This window comes from Stigmatopora nigra, chromosome 9 (genome assembly GCF_051989575.1).
Source record: "Stigmatopora nigra isolate UIUO_SnigA chromosome 9, RoL_Snig_1.1, whole genome shotgun sequence".
In the NCBI taxonomy this organism is placed as follows: domain Eukaryota; kingdom Metazoa; phylum Chordata; class Actinopteri; order Syngnathiformes; family Syngnathidae; genus Stigmatopora; species Stigmatopora nigra.
The window spans coordinates 3,400,413-3,417,522 of NC_135516.1; the positions used below are offsets into that span (position 1 = coordinate 3,400,413).

The window sequence follows — 17,110 nt, forward strand, 5'->3', positions numbered from 1 at the left end:
AAATTAACAACTAGATGACTTCAAAAGAAGAAAATGGTTGCCCAATTACCTCAAATGAGTTGCATGGGTTTATCCTCAAAATAACCTTTCACACCAGATAGTTTTATGAAACTCAATGGTAAAACAAAAAAAACAAAAAAATCTGGTTGTGTCTGGAAATTTTAGGGAAAGATTACTGCTGCCTAAAGGTGCCTTAAACTCAATTAAATCCAAAGGAGCAATGATTTTTTTAGAACATGCTGGTCACAATTTTTATAGATTGCATCCATACAAACCATTATTACTAGTTTATTTATACTGTATTTATTATTACCGTTTATATCGGGCACCCGTGTAACCGCACACCCATAATTTGTGACTAAAAAATGTATTAATTTTTTTCCACTTTTTCTCAGCTCACACCAAGGATTGCACCAGTACTACTGGTAACTGGCAAATGCTGAACACAATATTTATTCACAACAAATTGTATGGAAAGCTGGTAAAACAAACTTCTACCAATATGAACACAATTCTCAAATGGAATTTACCATTGTAAGTCTTTAAGTCTAATTCATCATCATAATACTTAAACATTTTCTAATTCTACATGTCAAAAATGAAAAAAACACACACATACATACATACAAACACCCACACATACAACATGACTTCAGGTAATGTGGATTCTCAAAAGTTAATAGCCCTCATAATTGAATACAATGTAGGCACTTCACCAAAACACATTTTATTCTTTTCATAGAGAACATTTTGGGTGTTCTGACACTAGCTTAAAAATGAAGCTGTGTTAGGAATCTGTTTAGGTCACATGTAAAACAATTTACATTGGTCACTCCAAACAATATGAAAAAGTTCCAACTAATCATTTCAAGAGCTAACTAGCCCCAGGTATCTCCCCTCTCTAGATAGGCCAGTCTGCATGTTAGTTATTTAAAAATTTAAAAAAAAACACACAAAAACTCACGGTGGCCAAGAAAATATTTAAATTAAGGCGGTTTGATGGAAGAAAACAAGTACAAACGCTGCTCAAAAATAAAACTGTGAAGGGAAAAAAAATGATATACTGAATAATTTAGTTTTACTTCATGAGCATCTTTACTCCTTTCACTGTAACATAGCATTTTTGTTGGGTACAATGAAAAATAGAAATTCATTTTCATGGAAATAAAGAGATTAAAACTACATAATGGCAGCGAAAGTGGCATTTCTAAATGCATTACTGAATCAAGAAAAAAGGTTTTCTTCAGCATAAACATTTCCTTTTTCAAAAGCTAGGCGTAACCTTGCATGCCAGTAACATTTTCAAAAAAAAAAATCAAATTGGTTGAAGTACAGCTATTGTGACATATGCATTAGTAGGTAGGCAACAAGACTTGCATAACTATGTAAATAATAGCATGTAGCCTGGATCTTAAATCAAAAGTAAAGTTTCTTGAAAATTAATCCTTGAGTACACCCGTTCCTTCATGAAATGATGAAATCAGATCTCAGCTGCCTTTTAAGATTTAATCAATGTTATGAATTGAAGAACAGAAACAATTCATATCAAGCCAGCATATGTTTCGCACGAATGCAATTAAGAGTTAAGATGTCTGCTCAAAAAAAGGGGACTTAAAAAATATATATTTTGTTGAAAGTTAAAAAAAAAAAGCGTAAACCGTAAGTAAAGAAAGTACGTTGTAAAATCGCAATACATTCAGAGTAGCCAATCTGGGGTTGCCACTAACCGTTTTGGGAAAAATGATGCAATGATTACAAAGGAACAGCTGCACTGTTTCACAGAATCCAGCCTGTGGCACTATTGCACCACAGTGCTTGCCACAATCACTATCACAGAGGGAACAAATGCAGAATTTAATAATAAAATGAGTTTAGATTTAAGTGTATGCATCCGTAGATAAAAAAAAAAAAATACTAAGTTATTTGCATATTCTACTCAAATAGATAAACGGTGTAAAATATTATTAAAAGTACCCAGTGACATCTTGATTTCTGATTTTTTTTTCATTTTAGTTTGCTGAATGGTGCTAATTTAATATCCACATTCTCGCTATGGGGTTGATCTTAACTGATTCACGAGGTTAAGCTGACAATACAAATTCAAAGATGTATTATTCCTTTACTAAAATGAAAATAAATTGCTCCATACCATATATATTAACTCTACTTTAAGATCCAGTTGGTCATAATACCAATTATTCAATCATTCATCGTCCATGCCTCAGACCCTCACGCATAGGGCCAAGATCGAAGGAACCCTGGATCCTATCCCAACTAAGTATGAGGAGTAGGCAGTGTACACCCTGAATTGGTCAGAAACCAATTCTAGGCTACTAATTCATACAGCTTTATATAAAAAAATAATAATAATTAAAAAAAAAATGTTTTTACTTAATGTGCTTGCAAAAACCAAACTAGTATTTTCTGAGGGCCATTAGAATATTTGTCAGCACTGTTCTGTATAATTCCTAAGGCCCCTATTCGTTAGTTATTATTAAGAAAATCTCATATCTCAATTTCTGAACCACTATATCCTCATTAGAGTCACAGGGGGTGCTGGAGCCTATCCCAGCTGACTCTGGGCCAGAGGAGGGGGACACCCTGGATCGGTGGCCGCCAATCGCAGGGCACATGGAGGCCGACAGCCATGCACTCTCAAACTCATACCTAGGGGCAATTTAGAGTGTCCAATCAGCCTAACATGCATGTTTTTGGAATGTGGGAGGAAACCAGAGTAACTGGAAGATAATCCACGCAGGCCCGGGGAGAACATGCAAACTTCACACAGGTGGACATGATCTGGATTTGAGCCCAGGACCCAAGAGCTGTGAGGCCGTAGTGCTAACCGCTCGCACCATCAGGCCGCTATTAAGAAAATCTTGCAAATAATAGAAAAAGAGCAGCATTAATTTTCTCTTGCTTGAAAGCTTTTAATCATTTTGTTATAAATGGTTTGATATTTCAAAGGTTTAAAGTGAGAAAATAAATAATTTATCATGCCGATTGGGTATTTCGCTGAGAAGAAGACGCCTAAGGGATATGCCAAAAATCAGTCATTATTAAATTACAGATATGTTTTTCCGATATCTTCTGAAAAGTCAGAATAAGAGCAAATAATCTGTGAAGGTCACAAAAGGGTTATTTTAAAAAAGTTTTACAAATTTTGTTTACTGCAGCAGTGTAATTAACATCACTAAACTTAAAAGTGATAAAACGCATGTGCAAAATGCAGCTTGTTTAATGTGATTTCATTTTTTTTCCAACTTGATCCGTTTTACTATGTTGGCAAGTATCAAGATGATAAAACGACCTTTAGCTACCGAGAGTTGAGTCTGAGCAATTTCTATGCCTAAAATACACATGAACCCTAAGTGAAATAGTTTAAAGTCTAAAGCTAAGTAGAAACGTGAGTTGAGCAGGTCATGAGCACTCTTTATCAGCTAGCCAGCCAGCCATTTTAAAGAAAGTGGAAAAAAATGATAGCTTGTTTGCTTAGACGGTGTTTTATTTTCTAATGTTTTAGGCCAGTTTTGGAAAAGACCCAAGATCTCATCTTGTATGTTTAACCTTTTGACTTCTTTAAGGTACTGCCAAACCCACATCAACATGTTCGAACATCTGTTTTAAAGATTTAAGCATGGAGGGGAACAGCAAGATGAAGTGAATGATCAAGGTCCTATTAACTGCTTCTCCATTCTTGACCATCCCACGTGTTCTCTCACTGTAAGAATGTTCAATCACTAAGAACAATAGTTTTAAATGATAATTACCTTCCTGAGAGAATGGAGAGGAAGGAAATGCTTTTTTTCCCGTGAGGTGTCCAAACATTTTGCTCGTCCTCACGTAAGCTCTTTTTTCCCGTGTTTTTTTTCCAAATATTTTGCTCGTCCTTCCATGATCAACAGTTCTGGGGGGTATGAGTGTTGCTGACCTTCATTTCGGAATATGCGAATATGGTGACCACTACCATATGTGGGATTCACAGTGAGTCATTTTAATCACGCCAACTCCACCACCTAGTCGTCGGTAATTCATTCCCCCGTACAACCTGTAAAAAAGTTACATGCATTTGAGAGCGTTCTAGATAAAATAAAGAGTTTGAAAATAAATGCATTTCATGTTTTGAATGATGAATCAATTTGTAGGTTAAAACACTAAAGAAAAAATATTTAAAAAATGCCTCTATCCATCAAAACTGCATTATGAACATCTAAAAAAGCCATGTGCGTTGAACAGAGTCAAATATTTTTATAATTAATGGCACATCGCACACAGCAATATATTGAAGAGCACAGGAAATAACTTTGTTGTGATAAACTTTATGCAGAGAGAGACAATAAAAAGGTACTTACCGCCATGTATTGGCATCAGGGTCATAAACTTCTATAGTTTTCAAATAAGTGGTCCCATCAAATCCTCCAACTGCCATCAATTGCCCATTGACCACAGCTAGTCCCACCTAAAGATGGAGTAAAGTTAATATACAAACAAATATTTAAATGCAATTTAATAAAAATAATTCAAAACAAAATTCAAAACCTATACATGCATGCTTTTGCACACCTGTCTTCGCTACCAAAGAACAAAAAAAAAAACATTTTCATGATGCTTGTCTTTATTTTGGAAGTTTTGTGTTCATGTAAAATATATAACGCAATATTCTGTGTCGCTTGAAAGATCACTCGAAATACAGCAATATAAATATATAAAAATGTGTATATATATGTTTATATATACACACAATATAAAATAAATTTCGTGGACAAATATACCAAAAACGCTGGCCACCACAGCAATGAACTAAGCAGATGAGGGCACAGCAGGCTAGGAAGCCTAATTTCTGTTAGCGATTCTGGCCAAGAGCGAAATAAGATTAAAACTATGTTTTGCGCTTTTTGATTTATACAAAGAAAGTGACTAATACAGGTTAAGGCACAGTGGAGGCCAATCTATCGAATTCAGTAAAGTACTCGGACGTGATAGTGGTACTTTATCCAAAGCTAGGTTTTAATAGATCCAAGCGCAACCTGTGCCAGTTGCTTGACATAATTATGATAACATACCCCACTCCGCCTGGATGTCATAGCAACTACAGGAGACCATTGGTTGGTCCTAGGATTGTAACGCTCCGCACTGCTCAGCTCTGTTGTGTCATCCCGGCCTCCAACTGAATAGATCATGTCTTGGTAGACTGCACAGCCAAGGTGTTTTCGTCGTGTACCCATTGGAGATACCGTGTGCCATCGGTTCTCCTGTGGATTGTAACGCTCAACTAAGGAAGAGAAGCAGAAAGCAGAAATGAACAAAATAATAAGAAAAAAATATTTCTAGATGAATACAGTGTTCCCTCGCTTATCGCGGTTAATGGGGACTGGGACCACCCGCAATAAGTGCATTTCCGCAAAGTAGGGATTCCCCTTCAAAAATGCTTAATTTGAATTTAATTCCAAAAAAATATATATATATTTTATTTTTTTATATTTATTCATTTTTACCCCCCTGTATACGGTACACAATATAGAATACAGGTAGAGAGTGAAATTCATGTTATAACAAAAAAACGGTAAAATATGCTGTTTCAATGTAATATTTGTATTATTTTTTTCCCAAAACAAATCTGTGAAGCCCCGAGTCCGCGATAGCTGAACCGCGAAGTAGCGGGGGAACACTGTACTATAATTTGTTGATGTTTAAAACAATACTCATTATGCAGATAAATGATACTATCTAAATTGCAGACACAAAATCAGTTTGTTACATGAGCATAAAAGGTAAGTTATTTTGGAGATGCTGCGACAGCAATCTGCAACAATTTTGTTGCGAATTGGGCTCAAAATTTTGACAGAAAACAAAGACAATTTCTAATGATGGGACCACTTAAGTGCAGAACATAGTAATGGTATGTAGTCAGGACAAGAGGACATTTGATATTGTTTTGCAATATAGAAGCCCAATTAATCATCAGTTCATTAGTTAGCAGTTTCAAAATTGCAACATAAACTGAGGTAAGTGTGATAACTGAGCAATACCTGAAATCAAGGCAGGTTTAATTAATCATTATACATATTTTTACCATCACCACACAGCCCTGTTTTTTACTCCCTGAAAGAGAAAATAACTTCATACTCTTTTCCTAGGTTCGGTGTGATTTATTTGTACGAACACAGAACACAATTTGTACCCCTTCCCCATGTTGACTACTTCTTATTAATTATGCTGACCACTTATCTATCACTACTTATTGATAGTTTATTCATCATTACTATATATTGATTCTCTATGTGTTTGTTGTTTGTTGTCGAGTCCATAGACTCAGCGAGTGGTGCCCTGCCAACAACTTGGCGCTGAATGTCTCCAAAACCATGCTGATCTCACTTGGACTACTTATTTATTCATTTCTTATTTATCTTCGCGGACCAATACCACCCCATTACGATTACAATTGATTATTTAATTTGTCTGATTGTTTGTTGTCGATAGTTGTCCACTACGTGGTGAAAGCTTTAAATCTCATTATACTTGTATAATGACAAATAAAAACATTCAATTCATTGGTTCTTTCAATAATGTAAATGAGAATGCGTTAAAAATGCCTGGCAATTAGCTGATCTGACTTTTTAGCTATTGAGTTACATAAGACTCAGACATTTACATAATTTATAGCAATACCTGTATTTAATGGGGATGTCCCATCAGACCCTCCTACCGCATACAGAAAACCCCCTAGGACAGCAACAGCCACACCCAGTCGTCTGGTGCTCATGGAAGCTACACGAGTCCATTTGTTCTCCTTTGGATCATACCTGCACAGAAAGTGGGTTTTACTCAAAACATCTCAAATTCAGAGGTTCGCAGGCCGCATTAGCGTAAACTTGATTTCACGTGGGCCGGGCCATTTTAGATATAATATTTAGATATTTTTTGTTAATATATGGATTAAAATAACTGGATTAAAAGCCTTGAATATTCAGTTTTTATAGATCTAAAACATTGTTTGGTTTAGCTTTGTTTTTTAAAAAATTTGATTTTACAAAATTATTTTTCAACTAAAAACAGAAAAAAAATGATTAAAAAATTACAATTATTGATTAAGAAGAGGGGAAATCAGAAAATGTAATATACATCTATGCTCTTCCTTTTAATTTCATGATTTACTTTCCCGGGCCACACAAAATGATCCGGTTGGCCAGATTTGGCCCCCGGGCCGCCACTTTGACACGGGATCTAAATACTTTTAATTAGTACCTCACTGGGCGAAAAAAGGGAGGACAATTTGTACCTTTCAACAATGTTAAGACATGATACACCATCCTGTCCTCCTACAGCATACAAATAACCGCCAAGAACAGCCACGCCAACACTGGTCCGACAAGTGCTAGTTGGGGCCACATCACTACTCCACTGGTTGGTCTTTGGATCATATCTGAAAGAAACAAAATGGAAAGTTCCACAGAAAAATGTTGAAAAGAACATAAACATAAAGAAATTAAAAAACAACAAGCCTGGTAGAGTTGGGACTGTGAGGAATTTGTTTATGCGTGTGCCTTCTTAAGATAAATGGAAAAAAAAATGATGATAGTAGGAGTATCAGTGTGATCCTGCAGAATTAACGAATATACAGTACATATGACATATTTTTTGTTTTTTGCTTAGATGGATGAAGGTGTCATGATAGATGTAGAAGTATGTCAATTGAAAATTATTACTATATTGTGTCCTTTTTATGGGGATAAGTTGCACAGATGAGAGATGGTTGGGTGGTTTACATAGAACATATAAAATTTGTAGATGCACTGGGTGCTCAAAGTTGAAAATATGAAACCCCTAATTGTATTGTTAAAATTACACTCGTTTTGTTACGATTTCCTGATTTTGGACAGAAAAGAGACAATTTATGTGAATGTCTCAATTGTAATTATTCAAGAAAAATAATGGGCATCAAAGTGAATTTTTATCTAACTTATCAGGCCATAAATTATACAGGTCGGGTAAAGTTAAGATAGAATTGCCCGAGATGTCCCTGACTTAAATGAGTTTGAGATCTCAAATTTCACATTAAATTGAGACTTCTGTAAAATTTTCTGGATTAATTAAGTCTTCAAACAAATAAATAATTAGAATGTAGTCATTACAGTGGTTGAAAATTAATGTAAAGGTAGACATAGAGGTTGTAAATGTAAATGTATGGAACAAACCCAATGGATAAGATCAATTTGAAAGAAAAGAAAATAAGACATAACGTAATGAATAAGAACATAATATCAACGGATGTTAAAATAAGTTAAGGCATTATTGGTAAGCAGTGGGTTGAAAGAAATGAGTAGAAAATCATAGCATGACAACTGGAGTAGAATAGACCAGAGACAATTGAAACCAATATTTTTGCACACCTTTCTACTGAGTTGAGGTAAGAGGAGCCATCATGACCTCCAACGGCATACAGCAAGTCATCCAGGACACTGACACCCACTCCACAACGCCGTTTACTCATTGATGCCACCATCCGCCACTCGTTGGTTTGAGGATCATAACGTTCCACACTGGATATGGCATCCCCACTGCACCAACCCCCAACTAGCAAAAAAAAGGAAAAAAGATCATAATTTTCTTCAGGAACAGGGTGAATGCTAGGATCTGAATCTATATGTGAAAACGACAAGGCATTTGCAAATGATAGTAGAAATTGGCCATATGTATAAAAAAAATCAACTTTAACCTTCCATTACTTTGGCTATATTTACAATTTAAGCTGTTCAAGTTTTTCTTACATGGTATAAAAATGGTAAATTGTGTTTTTATAAAGGAATTGAAATCACTGACCAGCAAAAAGGACTTCTCCACATCGTATCGGTTTCCTTGGGCGGGTTCTTGGGCCCTGCATTAGTGGCCTCTCTTGTGGCAGCAGCAAGTAGTTCTTGGCCTCATCAACGAGGTCTCTAACAGACACAGAAAACAGTTAACGGCATAAACATTTCTGTGTAAATAACTTGGATTGGATAACTTTATTCATCCCGTATTTGGGAAATTTCCATGTCACAGTAGCAAGAGGGTGAGAATGCAGATACAGGAAAATACATTTTGGACACAAATAGGTAATAGATAAGTTAAAAGGTAAATACATAAATATATAAATAAATAAATAAACAAGTATGTTACTGAGATATATACATTTACACATATTTGTTTGATGAGGATTGAGCCCTATCATTTGAATTACCTGCACTCTTCATCACTCTTGATGAGTGGGTCTGACCCAACAGTGCCCACCAAAAATTTTGGGCTGAGGAGGGGTAGTCTGACATGTTGCAGAACCTATAACACAATGAAATTCAGCATTTCATATACATTTTAAAAATTCACTATAAGGACCAATAATAGTTTAAATGATTTTGGAATCACAAACAAACCTGGGGTAGTTGTGGTCTGCGTTCTTGAATGCTATATTTTACCCAGGCCATCACGGCATTAAAAACTTGCTCCTCACTTCGCACATTAAGTTCATCACTGGAAATTATATCAATCAACTGATTGGCAGGTAGGAGCATAAACTCCTCACTCTCCATTACCTGAGAAGACAACACAACAGAGCACAAGGGAAAACCAAGGAAATCACTTTTAGGATGAATAATATTTTCACAACCCCTTTCAGAACATGCTGGTTTACAATTGGCATAGTAAAATTTTGAAAATCCATATGCATTTTATACCACAATATCGATATGCCACGGTATATTACATTTTTATTCATAAGATTATAAATTATGCAAGAATTGTGACAATTATCCCATTAAAGTAACATTTTTTAAGGGGTGAGCAATTGGAGAAAGGTTAACGCGTTGGCCTCACAATTCCCGTGTTGAGTGTTCAATCTCAGGTCAGTTCTCCTGTGTGGATTTGCATGATCTCTCTGGCCACGCGTGGGTTTCTCCGGGTACTCCAGTTTCCTCCCACATTCCCAAAAAATGCATGCTATGTTGGTTGAATAATCTAAATTGGCTCTAGGTATGAGAGTGAGCATGAATGTTTGTCTCCTTGTGCCCAGCGATTGGCTGGCCACCAATTCTGCGTGACCGGACGTTTGGTCGTTAGTCTTTTGGTCGCCGGTCTTTTGCTCGCCGGTCTTTTGCTCGCCGGTCTTTTGGTCGCCGATCTTTTGGTCGCCGATCTTTTGGTCTCCGATCTTTTGGTCGCCGATCTTTTGGTCGGCGATCTTTTGGTCGCCGATCTTTTGGTCGCCGATCAAATGGTGACAGAGATTTTACTAGTGAAGCCAGCTCCCAAAATTATATTCATTGTAAAATAATATCTAAGAGAGAGAGTGTAATATCTAAGTACCGTTTCATATCTAAGTACCCTTTAATATCTAAGTACCCTTTAATATCTATGTACCCTTTAATATCTAAGTACCCTTTAATATCTAAGTACCCTTTAATATCTAAGTACCCTTTAATATCTAAGTACCCTTTAATATCTAAGTAACGTTTAATATTTAAGTACCGTTTAATATCTAAGTACATTTAACAGGCGACCAAAGGGGACCAAAAGACCGGCGACCAAACGACCGGGGACCAAAAGACCGGCGACCAAAAGACCGGCGACCAAAAGACCGGCGACCAAAAGACCGGCGACCAAAAGACCGGCGACCAAAAGACCGGCGACCAAAAGACCGGCGACCAAAAGATCGGCGACCAAAAGATCGGCGACCAAAAGACCAGCGACCAAAAGACCAGCGACCAAACGTCCGTGCACCCCAATTCAGCGTGTCCCCCGCCTCTGGTCCAAAGTCAGCTGGGATAGGCTCTAACACCCAGTGTGACCCTTTTGGGGATAAGCGGTTCATAAAACGAATGAATAAATTAATTTTTGATTGCATTTTGTGCATTACTCACAAACGATTGGAAGAACGAGGTAATTGGCGAAGTATCGAGTAGAGATGGGAAAATCTCAAAGCTAATTGGGGGTACAAAATGGCAGGTGTCGTGAACGTATGGTTGGCAACCCAAATGCGGCTCTCCGCCGACTCAGCTTGCACTGTCCCGGCTGACATGAACTAGCTGTGGCAGGCTGCTTTTCTTTTTTAATAAATTGATCTTCAAAACATTTATACGCCGCAATAACATGCTATGTAAATTGCACTAAGACAGGCTTTAAGCTCCACTTTCCGAGACCTGGAGCTGTTTAGTGAATGAGCTTGTTAGCCTTTGCATTGATGGTGGCAGGAATGCCCTTTATAACTTAGTGGGAATTTGAGTGTTTTAAAATGTGTGGGGGAGAAAATTAAAGCACAAAAATGTATTGTGGTCCTCCAAATCACATGCGCACAAGAATGCCCAGCGACAGTTTAACTTTTATCAGACAAGACTTTCTGGGATGTCAACTTGCTTCTGGGAGAGGGAGGCAATAAAATGACACATATCTCGTTTACCGACCCGTGTAGTATGACATGAAATCCCAATTATGTTGCAAGTTAACACAAATTGGACATCATCTGCTGGCTAAAATGTGCATTGCAGACAATGGCTGTAATTGTGATACACAGTTACACATTGTTTTGGCGATGTACATATATTCAAATAGTACAGCGTCAATTGGAGCAAATAAAAAGTTAAAGCTTTCTGAATTATTTTAAGAAGGGGTACACGTATAATTCAAAATAGTACCTCTTGAAAATTGTGTTGAGTGAATTTGTCGGCAATGCGAAGCAGCTCCCGGCACGAGTGAGTGTCTGCAAATGCTCTGATACCAAGACAGTTGGAAGGATCCAGCTGCCTCTTGAGGAACTCGCAGCAAGCTTCCTGGATCTCTGCAAGCTGAAGCAGACAGGCTGCGGGAAGCAGAGTCTGAACGTTGCCCTCCTCTACCGTCACCTACAAAAATATGAAGGGGTCAACTAATTTAACTTTTTGGACATTAATATACATACACAGAGTACATATTCTGCAAGCAATTCACAGCCAATCACAGCAAAAAAAAATATTGAAGGCATTATTACCTGTGAAGTGTAAGCAAAGTCGATCAACAGTTCCATTGCTCTCTCATCAATGTCTCGGATAACTACTTCTGTCTGCCTACTTTCAGCAAGCTCCCCAGTAAACATTGCTCTGAAAAGACCAGAAACAAACATTTTGGGTTAAATGTATTTTTACAATTAGCAGCAGAGCAGCCGTGTATAGCGGTAAATCAAACTGATTTACTTTTGAGTTTGGCAAAACTAGCTTTTTATACTAAATTATGCTGTCAACTCTTTTACCTGAAATAGGGGCTGCAGGCTGAAAGGATGACACGATGTGCATATATTTTCTTGGCACCCACCACAAGCACCACGTCACAGAGCTCACGGTGCTTTCTTAGAAGGTTGATCACTTCCAAGGTCTGCCGCGGGTGTTTGTCTGACACATAGGGCATGCGTGCAGGCTGGGGGACGCCTTCGGGAAGTTTGTTAGGGTCCCCCAGAGTACAGCGGCTAGTGATGTCCATTCCAGTTGCGTCTTGCCGTGCACTAGTGGCCCTAGCAATGAACCATAGCATGTTAAACAAGAAGTGGACAAACCCTTGGTGGCAACATCACCCATCATATTAACTTGTCTCTCCACTTTATACTGTTGAGGGGTCCAGCATGGTTTGTCCCACTTTTTACACCCACATTCTGTGAAACTCCAAAGTGGAATATATAACCAAAGGTTTCTGTGCAATATTAAATAAATAAAATAATCAAATTGAAGACATCATCATTAGAAAGCAGACTATTTTCAGTCTCGTGAAAATAAACGATATAAATTCACCTCACATGGCAAATAAATTAAAAACATTTTCATAACATTTGCATAAAACGGGGAAACTCCTTGATTTTAAGTAAGAAAAGAATTACAGGCTGTCTGCAAATGGGAATAGTGGGTTAAAATGGTTTAACACATTTTTAAATCTGGTTGCTGTTTGCGCACTGGTATTTAAGTGGCATTTAAAAAATATAAAAATAAAAGTAAATAAAGAAGAAAAAGAAACCCCTTCCATGTCTTTGTATAGAAGAGGATATGTTGTGGAGGAATGTTGGGGCTCATAAGTACAGAAACAGTACCCAAAAGGGCAACTTCACTTGTATCTTTTGGTGGGTAGGCTTGATGTTGTCCTGCATCACATAATTACAGATTCCTGCTGTGTTACAGATATTTCACTTTCATGCTTTGTGTGCACCCCTATATTACTAATGCTGCTTCTAAATGTTTAGCTGTTCCTCACCATCTTTGTCTACTAATCGTTGGTCTGAAAAAAACATTCATGTACCATCAGCACCCCCGTACTTTGTGGTGTACTCCTGGTTTAATAGCTGTTTAATTTAGTATATAATTTCATCAAAAGTTTTTATGGTTATTGTTGCCAAAGGTTATTTGCTGATAGGCTCCACCACTTTCGGCGACCCTTGTGAGGATAGGTGCCTCAGAAAATGAATTAATAAATGATTTTATGCTTTCAAACTGCTTCAAAGACCATGAGTTGGGACTTTGAATGTCTGACCGTCCCAAGTGAGAGGCCAGACAGAATGAATGAGGACACAGAAAGTTAATTTGGTCAACAATTGAATTATTTATCAAATCAAAACGTTTCTATGTAATCTTTTCCTACATTGAGCATTTAGTCAGGTGTGGGCAGTGGCGGGCCGTCAGGGCCTTCAAGGCCTTCTCAGCTGGCCTAAGAAATATCTGAATCATATGTCATATGTTGTCCATCAAAAAATGTCTGTTAGCTTCCTTTCATTGCTTCTGCCCCTGGTTGCACTGCTTCCAGATGCGCGTTTTCATATTGAAGCATTTAACCAATCACATTTCACCCATTATTTGTTGCCAGGGTCAGAAATCTGCCTCAAGGCCTTCACAATCAGTTCTGCGGGCTCTGCTGCATTAAACAAGCGTTGATAAGACTGTTGCTTTAACCAATCAGAATTCGATTTGGTGACACCAAGGCCATTTCGCAGGCATAGGGATACGTCATTGCTTTCACCAACAATGATTGGCTAGTAGGCGGGCCAAAGTGAGCCAGCCAGAGATCGCAAACTCCTCCCACAATGGCCGACGGAGGAAAACAAATGAATTTGGTTGCAGATTTACTCTCAAAGCTATCTTCCAGACTGACTTTTCCAGAAAAAAATGGACATCATTAAGAAAGAGCGGTCAACTCCGAAGCTAGCAAGCCGGTACAGCCGGGAAAAGGGTATGTCCGCTACTTTCAGTGCGCTAACTGAGAGAGCTACCAAACTGTATGTGGAGCGAGCTGCACAAGTGAATATGTTGTTGTGTTGATGTAAAGCCATTTTCAAGACGGACTATGCCAGAAATACGACAGGACAGGCTCGACTTTCATCATTAGCTTCGAAGGCGATAGAAAAGAAGGAAGAAAGAAAGTTAAAAAGGATTTTTTAATGAGTAAAATTTGGCAGTATTCCTAAATACTAATTCAATTGTGGGTCCGGTTCTGATATCTGAAGAGCTCCAGTGTTTGTATTTAATCACTAAATGCTGCTAGGAAGTGGATTTTACCCAATTTTAGTGCAATTTTTGCCATTTCGCCATTGACGTCCATTCCTTCCCGGGGAAATCACCCCGTATACGTATAAGGACGTATCAACAACGTTCATCGCTGTCTTTTTCCCGGGGAAATGATTCTCCGAGCCTGGTTTTGATTCCTAAAAAGCTCCAGTATTTGTATTTAATCAATAATTGCTGTTTTCGGCTGGCTTTTACCCCATTTTCGGGCAATGACGCCATTGACGTTCACTGCTGTCTTTTCCTGGGAAAATCAGCCCCCTGGCCCGGTTGTAATAGCTGAAAAGCTCCAGTATTTGTATTTAATCATTTAATGCTTCTAGGAAGTGGATTTTACCCCATTTTATGTGTCGCAGCTGTAACTGCAGTAGAGGTTTTATAGCCATAAAATAGTTTTTGAGGGTTGGATTGATTCGTTGAAGGCGCTACGAGAAAATGCACGGACCGCCACTGGGTGTGGGTTAGGGATAGAGTTATACATATGGATTTCTTCTTAAATTGGGAGAGTTAGATAGTGTGGCTTATAGTCAGGTACCCTATATATTGTGAAAATTACAGTAATTATATGTAACACGTGGTAACTGCAGTCCTATTTTTACAGATTTTAAGGTATATCATAATAAAACACCATGTAATTCTAAGGAGTATATCATGCATCCTAAATTCATATCGATTTTACAACATACCTGCGCATCAGTTTTGGGTCCATGCAAGATTGAACAGTGTATAAAAGTACCAAACTTTGAAAGCCTGCAAGAGAAAGAGAGATTAGCGTACAGTAACTAAGACTATGTATGATTAAAATGAACTTTGCGGGGAAATATAAAATACTAAATTCTTTTTAGAATGAATAAACCAGCATTAAGAGATATGTTGCGATTCTGATGAGTCTTACTCTCAATCCACCTGTAACGTTTGAGCTATACTGAAATTTTGAGACCTTCCTCACAATATATTATTACATACTTCTGGCAATTTTTACTTAACTGAAGCGGTCTTAATCGGACAGTCAAAATAGAGGTCGTATCCTTTGAACTCTTTTTAATTGTAACAAATAGATACACATTTAGATATGATCGCCACTGTCAGATGTTTTTTCAACAGGGCAATGGTTTTTCAAAACTATCATGAAAACGATTATCAAAAAAATTAGATTGCTTTGAAGACAACTTGAAATTGGTAAAGAAACTTTCATGTCATCAGTATCTGACTGTCAGGAACCGCTAATAATAGAGCCTCAAAGAGCTTGTTAATACCAAGAAAACCAAAAATAATTGAAAATAATAATCACTGAGCGCATTTAAAAGAGAATTAAGTTTGAAGAAAAAATACGGGATGATAATTCATCGCATTCGCCCATGAAGAAAATTGCTATAATCAGAATGCCATGCTAACTTAAACCATGTTACCAGCTAACATAAACGATCATCGTCGTTATTCAATAATGTTTAAATTAAAAAAGACAATATATTTGTCGTACTGTAATCTTACCTATTTATACATGCCCGAATCAGACGTAGAAACACATTGTCATCTTGGGTGGCTAATGTTTACAAGTTTAAGCGAAGCTTTTCCTCATTGCTGTGATGTGCGCATGTCAAATGCCGTGGATTACATCCGGAGATCGGTGCTTTCAAAATAAAGTAATAGAAACACGTCATCGAGTTAAACGCGCTTGATTTACCCCAATTCAGTAAATATTGCAAAATAATAATAACGTTAGTCAAACGTCAAAGTCTAATATAATATAAAATAATTAATATCATATCATATAATATATAATATAATATGATCTAATAAATATCCTATCCTATCAAAACATATCATATATCATATAAAAAATGATTTATATACACTAATGAGAGTGAGCATCCTTATTGGTTCAAATCCAGGTCAGTCCACCTGTGTGGTTTTTGGGTCTTTTCCCCGGGCCTGCTTGGGTTTTCTCCGGGAACTCCGATTTCCTGCCACATTTCAAAGACGTATGGTAGGCTGATTGGACACTCCAAATTACCCCAAGGTATGAGTGTGAGTGCAAATGGTTGTTTTTCTCCTTATGTCCTGCGAACGGCTGGCCACTAATCCAGGGTGTCCCCCGCCTCTGGCCCGAAGTCAGCTGAGTTGGGTTCCAGCACCCACCCCCTGAGACTCTAGTGAGGATAAAGCGGTTCAGAAAATGAGATGAGAATTTTTTTTCATTGTCTGCAAAAAACAAATTTAAGTTAAAGTTTAAGTTGGAAGATCTAAATCACTTCAAGTTAAATAGTCCAGATTCAGTCTCTAATCGCATAAATATTAACCCTTATGTTCTGTTCGCAATTGATAAAAAGAATCTGTAAAATTTAAAACAATATATTTCATGTGGTATCGGCACAGTTTTGTTATCAGATGATACCATAGCTTTGTGTTAGAATCGATATCAGAAAAAAATGGCACGAAACAACACAAGTTTCGACTGCTGAGCTCAAAACTCCATCTCACTTCAGCAGAACATAAATTGAACTCAAACCCCCCAAGCAGTGAATGTTGAATAATCTCTTCATAATTCGCCAAGGACCGATAAAAACTGAGGC

At 37.5% G+C, this 17,110-nt stretch overlaps 1 protein-coding gene across 1 annotated transcript; it reads right to left on the minus strand.

The window, feature by feature from the left end:
• Positions 1–711: 711 nt before the first annotated feature.
• Positions 712–16,170, minus strand: klhl20 (kelch-like family member 20). The gene is made up of 14 exons (XM_077724325.1): positions 16,029–16,170; positions 15,224–15,287; positions 12,251–12,508; positions 11,993–12,101; positions 11,661–11,867; positions 9,408–9,566; positions 9,218–9,312; positions 8,821–8,936; positions 8,391–8,574; positions 7,280–7,423; positions 6,670–6,803; positions 5,064–5,272; positions 4,353–4,459; positions 712–4,048 (listed from the first exon to the last, which is right to left on the minus strand). The coding sequence occupies exons 2-14, from the start codon at positions 15,244–15,246 to the stop codon at positions 3,964–3,966; spliced, it is 1,830 nt and encodes a 609-aa protein (XP_077580451.1). The 5' UTR covers positions 15,247–15,287; positions 16,029–16,170; the 3' UTR covers positions 712–3,963.
• Positions 16,171–17,110: the final 940 nt, after the last annotated feature.

Bases quoted from the DNA above. Each gene is read 5' to 3' on its own strand.
- klhl20 (XM_077724325.1), bottom strand. From the start codon at position 15,246: ATGGACCCAAAACTGATGCGCAG. The intron at 9,567-11,660 runs GTACTATTTTGA...TTGTCTTCTCAG, and splicing joins CTCAACACAATTTTCAAGAG to GTAATGGAGAGTGAGGAGTT. The intron at 4,049-4,352 runs GTAAGTACCTTT...ACTTTTTTACAG, and splicing joins CCTGATGCCAATACATGGCG to GTTGTACGGGGGAATGAATT.